At 46.8% G+C, this 13,494-nt stretch overlaps 1 protein-coding gene across 1 annotated transcript in view; it reads right to left on the reverse strand.

The window, feature by feature from the left end:
- DAP3 (death associated protein 3) overlaps positions 1–13,494 on the reverse strand; it is a 45,902-nt gene that overhangs the window by 6,016 nt on the left and 26,392 nt on the right. Inside the window, exons 10-12 of the mRNA XM_068252584.1 lie at positions 12,209–12,268; positions 11,983–12,072; positions 638–755 (exon numbers count right to left, since the gene is read on the reverse strand). Coding sequence (XP_068108685.1) covers positions 638–755; positions 11,983–12,072; positions 12,209–12,268 — 268 coding nt within the window. The remainder of the gene's footprint in view (positions 1–637; positions 756–11,982; positions 12,073–12,208; positions 12,269–13,494) is intronic.

The raw sequence follows: 13,494 nt of genomic DNA on the forward strand, positions 1-13,494 counted from the left end.
ACAACCTCAATGTCTAGTGGCTAATTCCCTCCCTTATAAGGTCCTCTGGGGTCTAATGGCCCCCTCCCCTTTACAGTTCCCTGGTTTCCAGAAGCCCCTTCCCTCCCCATATAGTTCCCTGGTCTATTGCTCTCCTCCTCCTTCCTCTGTGTTCCCCAACCCTGTCCTCAAGGCCCACCAACAGTACATGTTTTGTGGAAATCAACAGGTAGTTAATCAGCTCTGCTGAGACACTAATTACCTCACCTGTGCATGTTTGTGGTTTTCTGCAAAACATGCACTGTTGGTGGGCCTAGAGGACAGGGTTGGGAAACTAGGCTCTATATGGTTTTCCTGGAGATCTAGGGCTTCACCTCCAATATAGCTCCATGGTGGTCTAGTGTGGGCCAAACATAATGCAAATTTGGGGGCCAAATTGGATGGCTCTACTGGGTAGATTTGGCCCGTGGGCCAGAGTTGGACATGTATGGTCTATATGAATGAGAAAAATAAACATTTGTACAGAGAAGAATCCTACACCTGTGGTGTCTATGCTAAACAGATCACCTGGTTTCTAATGCCGAATGTCTCGTTCAATCAATGCTTGTACAGAAAAGAACACCGGAGCTATATATAGAAGGGATATAACATATGGCACCTTTCTCGTGCAGAAGCCACTTCCTCTCTAAGTAGTACTGATAGCAGCTCTCGAATTCCTTCTCATTGTATTTGGACACTTGTATGGGGATAAAGGGGTCCAAGGCCTCGAAGCCCTCCTGTAAGAGGAGAAATAGGAACATCTGAACGCAGTTACAGTAACAAATTACAGCTACAAAACCATCTGTGATAAATACAGTACCTGAAAGGAAAAAAAAAACATGTTAAAAGAAATACTTACCTAGATGAAATATCAGCTCTCCAGGCTCCTTGTGTTTGGCCTTCCCTCAGTCTTGCTGCTGTAGTCCTGTATATAGCTCCGACTGGGAGCAGTTAAGAGTCCAGGCACATGTACAGTCCACACAGCATGCCCTCGTGCACTGCGGTACTGAACAGCTACGCACAGAAACTGAGGGCATCCTGGGCAAGCACCGTACACTCCTGGCAATGGCCGCTACACACAGATGTGTGGGAGTGCGTACAGAGAGGGCGTGCTAATGGACAGCGCACCAGGGATACGAACAGCAAGTCAGAGGTGAGTATGAGCACAATAAAGGATGCTGGAGGTCATTTTTATAGCTTTATGTTTAAGATTGCGTCAGGCAGTGACAGCTATTGTTTAGAATTCACACAAGAGAAGCAGAAGTAATGCTCCTTTACTGCACACAAAAATATTATTTGCCTTCTTCCTGACAGATAATAGACTTTTAGCTTCTATTTACTTTTCAGGAAAGTCAAACTGAAAACAACAAGCTCTTTAGCATAAATAGCTTTTTTAAATCTTACTGTACTAGAAAACAGAAAGGGACTTCAGATAATTTCTTAGTTAGGCTAGTACTACAGTATAAGTGGTATATGTTTAGCTCATCAAATCAAGTACGCATTAACAACAGAGGGCAAGAAAGATCTCCCATAATACCTTGCTTCAGTTCAGTGAAAGAATAAGCAAATTATTCTTTTATGTCCCAGAAAAGCCAAACATCCAGAGTTACTGGGTTCTGGCACATCTGTAGCCTTCAGAATTTCCAGAACCATATAATCCAATTAGCTAACAGCTGTCCTAGAAGTTCTGGTTGGATATTCTGTAACACCTCTACATCACAAATCCTACCACAGAGCCATAGTCATCCAAGTTATGCACTGATACAGGCTAAAGCAACTATGCGCACGTCGGATTATCTGGCTTTGTGATGCATTATGGGAGCACTTTTGTATTTCCTGTGCTGAATGCCTTGATTGGGAAACCCTGTAACATTGCCTCATGTGAAACATTTGTGCTGGGTGTAGTTCCCTCATAGTGCCTCTAGATGGCAATGTCCCATCAATGTGCATTATTTTATTTTTATTTTTTTTGCAGTGTTAACAGTTGTGGCTAAAGCAATGTTTACTTTTCCTTTTGCCATGTAGCTGAAACAGGCCTGACAAAGGACTCCAAGCAACTACTTGAACACATCTTCACATTATTCTAAGCAGCTGCAGTTAGATCATACAGAATCCCTGTACTGATTGCATTACATCTTCTATTAACCTCTTCTGGACGCACCATCTCTGGCCCCTTAAAGGGACTCCGAGCAGTGCAGAAACTATGGAAAGATGCATATCATTTTGTAATTGAATTTTTATTAAATTTTTAACATTAACAGAGAAACATGTTTTGAAACTTTACATATAATATTTCGTCAATTACAGTGATTTGCGCAGCATTTATAATGTCAGGAAATACGGATTATCAATGCATGCAGAATATAAGATAGACTGTTCTGACAATACTAGCATATTTATGTCTAGTAGTTAACGGTAAATACATATTAGATTAACCTTGGTTAGGACTGGGATATTCCCTGTCCTTAGTCTTAACAGGAGTCCGGTAGGACCCACTATACAGCTTCATCAAACCTTCAACATGAGTGAGAGAATGGATCTGGAGTCGGACAGCCTATAGTAGTTCGTCTTGTCTTGGTTAGGATTGGAATGCTTCTAGCAGGGAACCAAATCTCAGCCTTGGGTAAATTCCAAGTAGGCTTGGATGTGCTAGTGAAAGTAGATCTGCGAGCAGAAGGGGAGGTGTTGGTTGAGGGGGGGGGGGGGGGGGGGGGGGGGGGAGTTCCTTTTAAATGTATTTTAACTTAAGAAATGGAGGTGAGGCTCATTGGATCCAATTACTAATGAGGGGGTGCGTGCTTGGTTTTGGTCTAATACTACTAGTGGGTCTTTTAAGCTGTCTGTATTCCTGTTAGTAATGTATCCCAGTCGTATGACCACTTATCTTGCCAAAGGTTCTGATTGTTCCTTGACCTAATTAGATATTCCATTTTGAGGTTGTAGTCTACTAATCGAGTCAGTTGGGCTAAGGTCGGGGCGTCCGGGGTTTTCCAATTTGAGAGGAGAAGTTGTCTTGAGACACATAGTAAGTGGGTTAATACTAGTCTGTGATGTTGGGGGTATTGGTCTAGGCCTATTATAAACAGTGCTGCTAGAGGTGAGGAGGGAGTTCGTTGCTTTGTTATGGATGCTATTAATTTGAAAACTTGGGTCCAGAAGTTTTTAATTTTTGGGCAATCCCAAAGGATATGTTTTAGCGTGCCTGTGTTTTGACAGTCTCTCCAGCAGTTTGACGAGTGCTGATTCGACATTTTTGCTAGGATGTGGGGGGTTATGTACCATTTGTATAGTATCTTTTTGGTCGTTTCTACATGTGCGGCGCATTTGGAGTACTTTTTGGTAATTGACAATGCTCTTTCTATTTCTGCTGGGGAGAGTTGTAATTGAAGGTCTTGTGCCCAGGATTTGGTGTATTTGTGCGTTGGAGGTGGCAGTGCGTTGTTATATTGATTGTACCATAGGGAGATACCTCCCTTGCGTACTGTCTTAGGCATTATTAAGAAGTCTTGTGCTGGTTTGGGTATGGCCCAGGCAGAGGTGGAAAGGGAGGAGAGTAGGTGTTTTATTTGGTAATAGGGAAAGAGGTCATTGTTTGTTAGCTTAAATTTCCACTTTAGGAATTCGAAGGGTTGGAGATTTCCATCTATCATTATGTCTTCCAAGCTAGTAATGCCCCCTTTTATCCAGTTGTTAATTTTCAGGCTTGGGATAGCTAATTTTAAGGCCTTCAGGGAAGGTTTGATTGGGACCTTGAGGGTGTGTTGAGGGTAGGTTGACTTTAGTGCCTTCCACGACTTTATTGTCTGGCAGATTAGAGGGTGGTGGTCTGAGTGGGAGGGTAGTCCTGCCCATGCTAAGTAGATTAGATCCAGCGGGTTACCTTTGGTATGGATTTTTTCTATATTGACCCAGTATTTTTCAGGCGCTGATTCCCCCCAGAATTGAGACATATCTATTATCGCTGCATGGTAGTAGTGGAGGGGGTTCGGAAGTCCAAACCCTCCCGGTGCTGTGTTGGCCATTAGTATATGTTGTGGAATCCTATGCTTTTTTTCCCCCCAGAGAAAGTGGGAGATTAATTTGTTAAGGTCTTTGAAGAAGGATGTGGGGAGAGCTATGGGTAGAGTCCTGAAGTAGTAAAGGATTTTTGGAAAGATTGCCATTTTATAGGCTGCTATTTTACCTGAGATGGAAAGATCAAAGGGGGCTAATCGTCGGAGGTCGTTTGTTATTTCTTTCAGTAGATGTGGGAAGTTGTGCGTATAGATGTCTTTTGGGGAAGCTGGGATTTGAATGCCTAAATAGGAAACACTTTTGTTTGCCCAGGGGAAGGGAAAGTTCAGAGAGATTGTTCTTTTTAGTATTTTTGGGATGTTTATACCTAGGAGGGACGATTTGGACTCATTCAGTTTATAGAGTGAGACTTTAGAGAAGTCAGTCAGCGTATCCGAGACGTGTCTTAGAGAGGAGAGAGGGTTAATGACTGATATTAAGACATCATCCGCGAAGAGGCTTATTTTAGGGGATAAGGGTCCTATTGGTACTCCTTCTATATTAGGATTGATGCGAATGGTTTCAGCTAGGGTCTCCATTGTCAATACAAAGATGAGTGGGGACAGGGGGCACCCCTGCCTCGTACCATTGGAGATGCTGAATTGTTTGGAGAGGAAGCCTGATACATTTACTGAAGCTGATGGGGATTTATAAAGGGCCATGACAGCTCGGTGGAAATTCCCTTTTATCCCAAATTTTGTTAACACTTCACTCAGGAAACCCCAATGGACCCTGTCGAAGGCCTTCTCCGCGTCCAGAGCCAGGAGCAGAGAAGGCCTCCGGCAGGACACCAAGGAGTGAATTATGTTTATTATTCTCCTAGTCCCATCAGGTGCTTGGCGGCCCTTCGTAAATCCCACTTGATCTAGAGCTATGAGGTGCGGCAGGATGTGGAACAGCCTGTTGGCTAGGATTTTGGCATAGTACTTAAGGTCACAATTTAATAAAGATATGGGGCGGTAGCTGGAGGGGGTAGTCTGGTCTTTTCCCGGTTTCGGTATTACCGTTATTATTGCTTTGGTATATTCTTCTGGGATAGTGCCTGAGGTGATAAATTTGTTGAAGAGGGAGGATAGTTTGGGGGATAATATAGGGGCTAATAATTTATAATATTCGTTTGGCAGCCCATCAGGGCCTGGGGCCTTATTGGATTTAGATTTTATGATTGTATTCAATATTTCGGAATTTGTGATGGGTGCACTCAGGGTGGAGTTTTGTTCCTCTGTCGTTGTTGGCAGGTTGATTTTAGCTAGAAATTTTTTAATTAGTTCGGGATTGGGTTGGGGGGTTTTATCATCGTTTTTAAGGTTGTATAGTGACGAGTAGAAATCGCTAAAGGCGTCTGCGATTTCTTGAGGGTTGGAAAGGGTCCTTTTGGTGAAAGGGTGAATTAATTTGGAGATCTTGGCCTTGGCTTGTTTATTTTGTATGATTTTGGCCAGGAGCGGGCTTGCTTTATTATTTTGGTGGTAACGGTTTAGTTTGAGCCTGGCTAGACGGGAATCATATTCCACTGTGAGTGCATTTCTTAGTTTATGTCTTAAATCAAATAGTAATTTCGTACCTGCTTGGGTAGGGTTTGCTTGGTGCATACCTTCTGTGGCTTTAATTTCTGTTAGGAGATCATTAATCTCCTTCTGCCTCGCTTTTTTTGTTTGGGCGCCTATTTGGATTAGTAGTCCCCTCATCACTGCTTTATGCGCCGACCAGACTGAGGCCTCTCCAACCTCCCCCCCTTCATTTAACATGAAATATTCCTTCAATTGGTTTTCTAGGAGCTTCTTATTTTTCTCTGGTATGAGTAATGAGGTGTTAAGTCTCCAGGGGGGGCTAGTGTTTGATTTAGGGGCAAAATCTATCTGAATGGTTACTGGGGCATGGTCCGACCAGGTAATATTATGTATCTTTGAGTTAGAGACTCTTTGCAGAGTGTGTCTATCGGTTAAAAAGAAATCTAATCTGGAATATGAAGTGTGGACGTGAGAAAAAAAAGTGAAGTCCTTCTCATTTCCATGGGCTGCTCTCCAGGGGTCATAAAGGTCCAGTTTTGCTAACAGGGTGGCTAGAGTCCTGGGCTGTTTATTTTGCGGATTCGAGGAGTCCATCTTCGGGTCTTGTATTAGGTTGAAATCTCCTCCGATAATTAGGCCTGGTGGTTTGGGGGATGATACTCTTGCGAAGAGTTTCCTAAGAAATTTTAATTGTCCTTGGTTAGGCGCGTATAGGTTGAGTAGGGTATACTGGGAGTTATTAATTGTGCAGTTGATCAGGATGTAACGGCCGTGGGGGTCTTTCTCGACTTGTGTAATCTTGACTTCTAGGTCTTTGTGAAATGCCGTTAGGACTCCACATTTTTTTTTGGAGTTATTGTTGAATATGATTTGTGGGTAATTGGGATTTTGACAAGGTGGAGCTCTCCCTTCTTGGAAGTGCGTTTCCTGGACAAAGAGGATATCAGAGCGGAGCTTGGTTGCCTCTTTCCAGAGTGAATGTCTCTTAACAGGAATATTTAGACCATGAGCATTAATTGAAGTGCATATCAACATTTTGGAGTTGCGGGTGATAGTATTTGATCCATTTAATGAGCAGTGAGGTGATATCGTTCAAGCGTGAAGTAGGATTGGGAGGGGGAGGGTAGGGGTGGTGCAGATCTATTCTGGTTGAACTTAAAGCTATGAGGCTCCTATCTCTTGTTAGGAGGGTAGATGTAGCAGCTGTTAGTAGGAGCCAAGAGAAAAGGCTGTCCAAAGTGACTCCTGCGGGGGGGTTAAAAGATGGCGCTTCTCTTACAAGGTAGAGATTTACCATCTTGTATTTGCAGGTGACTACTTGTTCCTTAGAACCCTCTATGGTATTATTTGCCAGTCTTGTTGGATCTTGGATGAAGGGTTAGCTCTTCTGGGTTTAGGAGCCATTTCTGTAGTTTTGATTTTCCAGGAGGCTAGCAGTTTGATGCCCTCCTCCGTGTTTGAGATGACGGAGAGGGCGCCTGCTTTGTTAATGAGTAGTTTCGTGGGGAATCCCCAGCGGTAGGGGATATTGTGGTCTCGTAAGGCTTTGGTAACCGGTAGCAGGGATTTGCGTTTCGCCAGTGTGGCCTGGGAGAGATCTGGATAGAGTGAAATTCCTTTATACGGATCAGGTAGGGACCCGTGTTGTTTAAGATAGAGCAGAAGGTTCTCCTTGGTGGGGTAGAAGAAGAACTTGCATATTACATCCCTGGGGATGTTATCAGGGAGGTGAGAGGGCTTAGGGAGCCTGTGGATTCTCTCTATCATTATTTCTATTTCTGACAGGTGGGGGAGGGCTGTGAGAATGAGCTTCTGTACATACTGCTGAAGTTGTGATTGTTGCACTGCTTCATATATGCCTCTAAATTTAAGATTTGATCGTCGGTTCCTGTCTTCTAGATCTGCAGCTTTGACCTTCAGCCATGTAATGTCGCTTTGTGAGTCCTCCATATAATCCACAGACTTGTTGTGTTCAGCTGTTAAGAGAGCTACACTGTTCTCTACTGTGGAGATTCTATCTCCTAAGGTGTTTATTGACTGCTGTAGGAGATTGGTCACTGCTGCCATATCAGCGGAGAGGGACGCTTTTAATGTCAGCATCATGTCTTTCATATAAGCTTGCGTTATTCCCTGGTCTGAGGCGGGGAATGTCTCAAGCGAGCCTCCTAGTGTGTTAGATAGCGGCGCTGAGGGAATGGCAGGCAGGGCCTGTGTCAAGATGGCGTCAGCTCCTACCTTGTCTTCCTGTGTAGATAGCCTCTGCCGTGATTTGGCCGGGCTGCGAGAAGCTGGGGAAGCAGTGTCTGGTGAGGAGTCTCCTGTGGTGGGTGCGGAGGTCAGTAGAGGAGGCGGCGGGCTTGTGGCTGTTTGCTTCTCTGCATCTTGCGCGGAGCGTGATGTGCGCGTTCCGGAGCCGGCGCCATCTTTGCTTGCTGCTCTGGCTTGCATGCCTGCGAAGAGTTCGGGCAGTTTCTGGGGTTTCTGCTGGCCCTTTTTCCTCTTGTTGGAGGTCTCCAGCTCCATCGGGTCTCCCTCCATCTGATGCGGTAGGTGAGGGCTTGCTGGCAATGCGTAAAGCCGCTTTCTTAGGAGAGGGTTTGCGGAGCTCTGTGTCTAGGCGTCCAGCTCGGTCGCTCGGCAGACACGCCCCCCCCCCGATGCATATCATTTTAAAGCTCTCTTTCTCCTCTTTCCAATGACATATAAACCGCCGCCCTACGCCTTTTAGTTTTCGCTATTTTCGTGATTGAAATTGCAGACGGCCGATTTAAGGGTTGTCAGAAAGAGGAGAAAGAGAGCGTTAAAATGATATCCATCTTTCCATAGTTACATTGTATTACACAGGGCGACTTTTTCTGCTGAATGGAGCTGCTGACTTTGATAAAAAGTCGCCCTGTGTAATACAATGTAACTATGGAAAGATGGATATCATTTTAAAGCTCTCTTTCTCCTCTGATGACCCCTAAATCGTCGCCCTACGCCTTTTAGTTTTCTCTATTTTTGCGATCGAAATCGCGGCCGCGGCAATTTCAATCGCGAAAATAGCGAAAACTAAAAGTCGTAGGGCGACGGTTTATATATCATTGGAAAGAGGAGAAAGAGAGCTTTAAAATGATATACATCTTTCCATAGTTTCTGCACTGCTCGGAGTCCCTTTAAAGAGAAACCGTAACCAAGAATTGAATTCCATCCCAATCAGTAGCTGATACCCCCTTTCACACAAGAAATCTTTACCTTTTCTTCAGTAGAACATCAGGGGAGTCTGCATGGGCTGATATTGTGGTGAAACCCCTCCCATAGTGTGATGTCAGGACCATGATCCTGACAATTTCCTGTCTGTGAGCCTTGTTGCATTGTAGGAAATAGCGGTTTCCAACTGCCAAAACGACATCATCTCTTTCCACAGACATCACTTGACAGCAGCAACAAATGTCACCATGTGATAAATGTCAGAATGTGAATCAGGGAGAGGAAAGATTTTACAATGGGCAAACACTGACTAAATCATTTATACATAATTATTGTAAAAATTAAGCACTTTTTTTGTTATTTTCATTGGAGCTCCCCTTTAAAAGGGACTCAGAGCTCAAACTAGAATACAAATTTGAACTTACCCGGGGCTTTCTGCAGCCCAGTGCTGGTCGGGAGGTCCAACGACGTACATCCGGGTCTTCTCCCAGTGCCTCTTCCAGAAATGGCTGGCCAGTGGCTCCCGGCGACACTCAGCCCGAGTGTCGGGCTCCTTTTCCGCATAAGTCACGTCTGACGTCACTACGCCGGCCGCCAAGATGTTACGCCATGTTACGCCGGCCGCCATGACGACGCGAGGTGGCCGGCGTAGTGACGTCAGACGTGACGTATGCGGAAAAGGAGCCTGACACTCGGCCCGAGTGTCACCGGGAGCCGCTGGCCAGCCATTACAGGCACTGGGAGAAGACCCGGATGTACATCGTGGGACCTCCCGACCAGCACTGGGCTGCAGAAAGCCCGGGGTAAGTTCAAATTTTTTATTCTAGTTTGAGCTTGGAGTCCCTTTAAGGTCTGGGGACCTTTTTTTTTCCTCTGAAATATGAGCAGTGATTGCTGCGATTGGCTCACAGCGATCACGGGGTCAGGAGCCCATGAAATTACCTCCGGACCGAGATACAGAGCTCTGCTGTCAGCGTGACAGCAGAGCGAGTGGGTTACAGCGTCACAGCATCTGCGTGGATGACAGGAGCGCCGTAGACACGGCGAATGCAGAAGCTAACGCTCCTGGCGGTCTATTAGAATCCGCCAGAGGGCAGCGCAGTACGGTTTAAATTTTTTTTTTTCATGTAGCGAACCTAGGGCTCGGCGATCGGTGGCTAATCAGCGGCGATCAGGCAGTACACGCAGCTAGCAAAGTGCTAGCTGCGTGTACCAAAAAAAAAAAAAAAATTATGCGAATCGGCCCAGCAGGGCCTGAGAAATCCTCCTGCGCGGCATAGCCCGAGCTCAGCTCAGGCTTCCCGCCAGGAAGGTTAAACTCTACGCCCTGGCAGGGATAAGCGGACATAAACAGGACATAGGATTTCAACTAGCCTGTTTCGGAAGTGGTTACATTTAATAAATAAAGTCCCAGAGCGAGAAGCCTTATATGGATGCTTACAGAGGATGCATGTTAGTTGTAAGGCCCTCAAAGCTTTCAGAGATCTTTTTTAAAAAAGCTCCCATGGACTTACATTAAAATCCCGGTAAAATCGCAAGATTTTTACCGCAGTTTTAATGCAAGTCAATGGGAGCGTTTTTTAGGAAGCTCTCAGAAAGCTCTGAGGGCTAAAAAAAGCATTCAGAAAAGCGCGTATAGTGTGTCTGAGCCCTAAAGCAGGACTGTCTGGATTCAGCATGCAAGCCGAGAATGGCAGCTTCCATCAGAGGCCTTGCACACCAGTGTCCACACCGCTTAAAGGACAACTGAAGTGAGAGGTACATGGAGGCTGCCATAATTCTTTCTTTTTAAACGATACCAGTTACCTGGCAGCCCTGCTTACCTTTTTGGCTGCTGTAGGGTCTGAATTACACCAGAAAAAAGCATGCTGCTAATCTTGTCAGACCTGTCAATGCCAGAAACACCTGATTTGCTGCATGCTTGTTCAGGGTCCATGGCTAAAAATATTAGAGGCAGAAGATCAACAGGATATCCAGGCAACTGGTATTGCTTCAAAGGAAATAAATATGGCACATTCCCAAAGTACAGTGTATCTGCTCTGAAAGCTGCCATTGCATGTTATTCATAGATTTTAATACATAAATACAGGAGCTATCTAGTGATAAGTGATAATTTCTCATATGTCCGCTTAGTACAGTTCTGTGGCTGACTGTAACTAAATGTTCCAAAAGTTCTGTGTTTAACTGTTTGAATGCTGTTCTGCTACAATTTTTTTTCCGTGATTGTCAGTTTAAAGAGAGCCCAAGGTGGGGTTATAAAATAAAAAAAATAAAAAAAACTAGGCTACCTGATCCGAGGGGCTGGGCGGATCAGGTAGCCGTTATCCCTGCCGCTCCCTTGGCCTGTTAGGGCCCGCTTTCGTGACCTCTGGGGTCCCGACGCTGCAAGGAGAGATTCTCTTTCAGCATGCAGGGTGGTGGGGGAGTGGCAGCTGTCCAATGGCAGCTGTGGAAAGTCTGCAGGAACGCCCCCCAGTGGGCATTTTGAGCAGGCAATACCTCTCTTCTCCCTTTACCTTCCGGAATGGCGACAGTCGTGATAGCATGGCGGATTGCAGAGAGCAGCGTGGGGGGGGGGATAAAGAGGCATGTCTTGGGAACATACCTCTGTGTCCCCTTGACCCCCCCCCCCCCCCCACCACCACCACCACCTCAGGTTTTCTAAGGCTGTACTTAATATTTTAGTGCAAAGTAGAAATGTCGAGTTTCAGACCACTTTGACATCTCTAAATGTAGTTTTCCATGCAGTAATGGCCTTAGTGGGTTGACATTTCACAAAATGTTAGGTAAAATAAGTGGTTCTATACTAAATGCGGTAACACTTTGGGAATTGAGCCCCTAGAGTCACAGTATCAAAGAATCGAAGCGGAGATGATAAACGAACTGGAAAATGTTCAGAGTTGTTGCAATTTTGGTTATTCAAACCTGCAGCAACCACATGTGACTGGCCTTGCCTCAAGCTGCATACATTTTGCACCTAAATTCCTATCAAGTTGGAAACATCGGCAATTTATTAATCATCTCTATTCCCGGGAAATGTTGCTATGTAGCCCCTCCCCATCAGGAAATGACATCACTGCAGAAGATATGTTGCTATTTTTAGTGTATTTGAGAGGCAGATTATTCATCAGTGTGTGTGTCCATATGCGGGTCTGACCAGCAGAGGGCACACTATCCCCAAAGACAGTGACATCAATTCAATATCACTCACCTTGCCAAGCAGTTCCTGCGGTAGATATGCAGATTTTGGCTGGAATAATGCGCCTGTTCTGCCGACTGTCAGGACAACAGCGCCCCCAATCTGTGGTGAAAAGTACAATGACAGGAGTAAATAGAACTCCGGAAAAAAATTGTAACGACAAATGAGTATAAGATGTAACAGGTTGGCTGCAACAAAGTCAGTGCAAACCTGACAGTGTCACCTGCCTCTCACCCACCCAGTCATTCATCACCATCTTGCGAAAGTTGTGGACAAGCGTCAGCTCTTCAGGGGATATCTGAAATCGAGACAAAGGTGGATGAGGTTAGGCCGGGCACAGAGGGGCAGAGGACGTTAGGCTGGGCACAGAAGAAGTTAGGCCAGGCGCAGAGGAGGCAACGGAGGGGCACAGAGGGGGCAGAAGAGGTTAGGCCGGGCACAGAGGGGGCAGAAGAGGTTAGGCCGGGCACAGAGGGGGCAGAAGAGGTTAGGCCGGGCACAGAGGAGGCAACGGAGGGGCACAAAGGGGCAGAAGAGGTTAGGCCGGGCACAGAGGAGGCAACGGAGTGGCACCGAGGGGCAGAAGAGGTTAGCCCGGGCACAGAGGGGCAGAAGGGGTTAGGCCGGGCGCAGGGGGGGTTAGGCCGGGCACAGAGGATGTTAGGCCGGGCACAGAGGATGTTAGGCCGGGCACAGAGGATGTTAGGCCGGGCACAGAGGATGTTAGGCCGGGCACAGAGGATGTTAGGCCGGGCACAGAGGATGTTAGGCCGGGCACAGAGGATGTTAGGCCGGGCACAGAGGATGTTAGGCCGGGCACAGAGGATGTTAGGCCGGGCACAGAGGATGTTAGGCCGGGCACAGAGGATGTTAGGCCGGGCACAGAGGATGTTAGGCCGGGCACAGAGGATGTTAGGCCGGGCACAGAGGATGTTAGGCCGGGCACAGAGGATGTTAGGCCGGGCACAGAGGATGTTAGGCCGGGCACAGAGGATGTTAGGCCGGGCACAGAGGATGTTAGGCCGGGCACAGAGGATGTTAGGCCGGGCACAGAGGATGTTAGGCCGGGCACAGAGGATGTTAGGCCGGGCACAGAGGATGTTAGGCCGGGCACAGAGGATGTTAGGCCGGGCACAGAGGATGTTAGGCCGGGCACAGAGGATGTTAGGCCGGGCACAGAGGATGTTAGGCCGGGCACAGAGGATGTTAGGCCGGGCACAGAGGATGTTAGGCCGGGCACAGAGGATGTTAGGCCGGGCACAGAGGATGTTAGGCCGGGCACAGAGGGGCAGATGATGTTAGGCCAGGCACAGAGGAGCAGAGGATGTTAGGCCAGGCACAGAGGGGCAGAGGATGTTAGGCCAGGAACAGAGGGGCAGAGGATGTTAGGCCAGGAACAGAGGGGCAGAGGATGTTAGGCCAGGCACAGAGGGGCAGAGGATGTTAGGCCAGGCACAGAGGGGCAGAGGATGTTAGGCCAGGCACAGAGGGGCAGAGGATGTTAGGCCAGGCACAGAGGGGCAG

This window comes from Hyperolius riggenbachi, chromosome 9 (assembly GCF_040937935.1).
Source record: "Hyperolius riggenbachi isolate aHypRig1 chromosome 9, aHypRig1.pri, whole genome shotgun sequence".
Classification (NCBI taxonomy): domain Eukaryota; kingdom Metazoa; phylum Chordata; class Amphibia; order Anura; family Hyperoliidae; genus Hyperolius; species Hyperolius riggenbachi.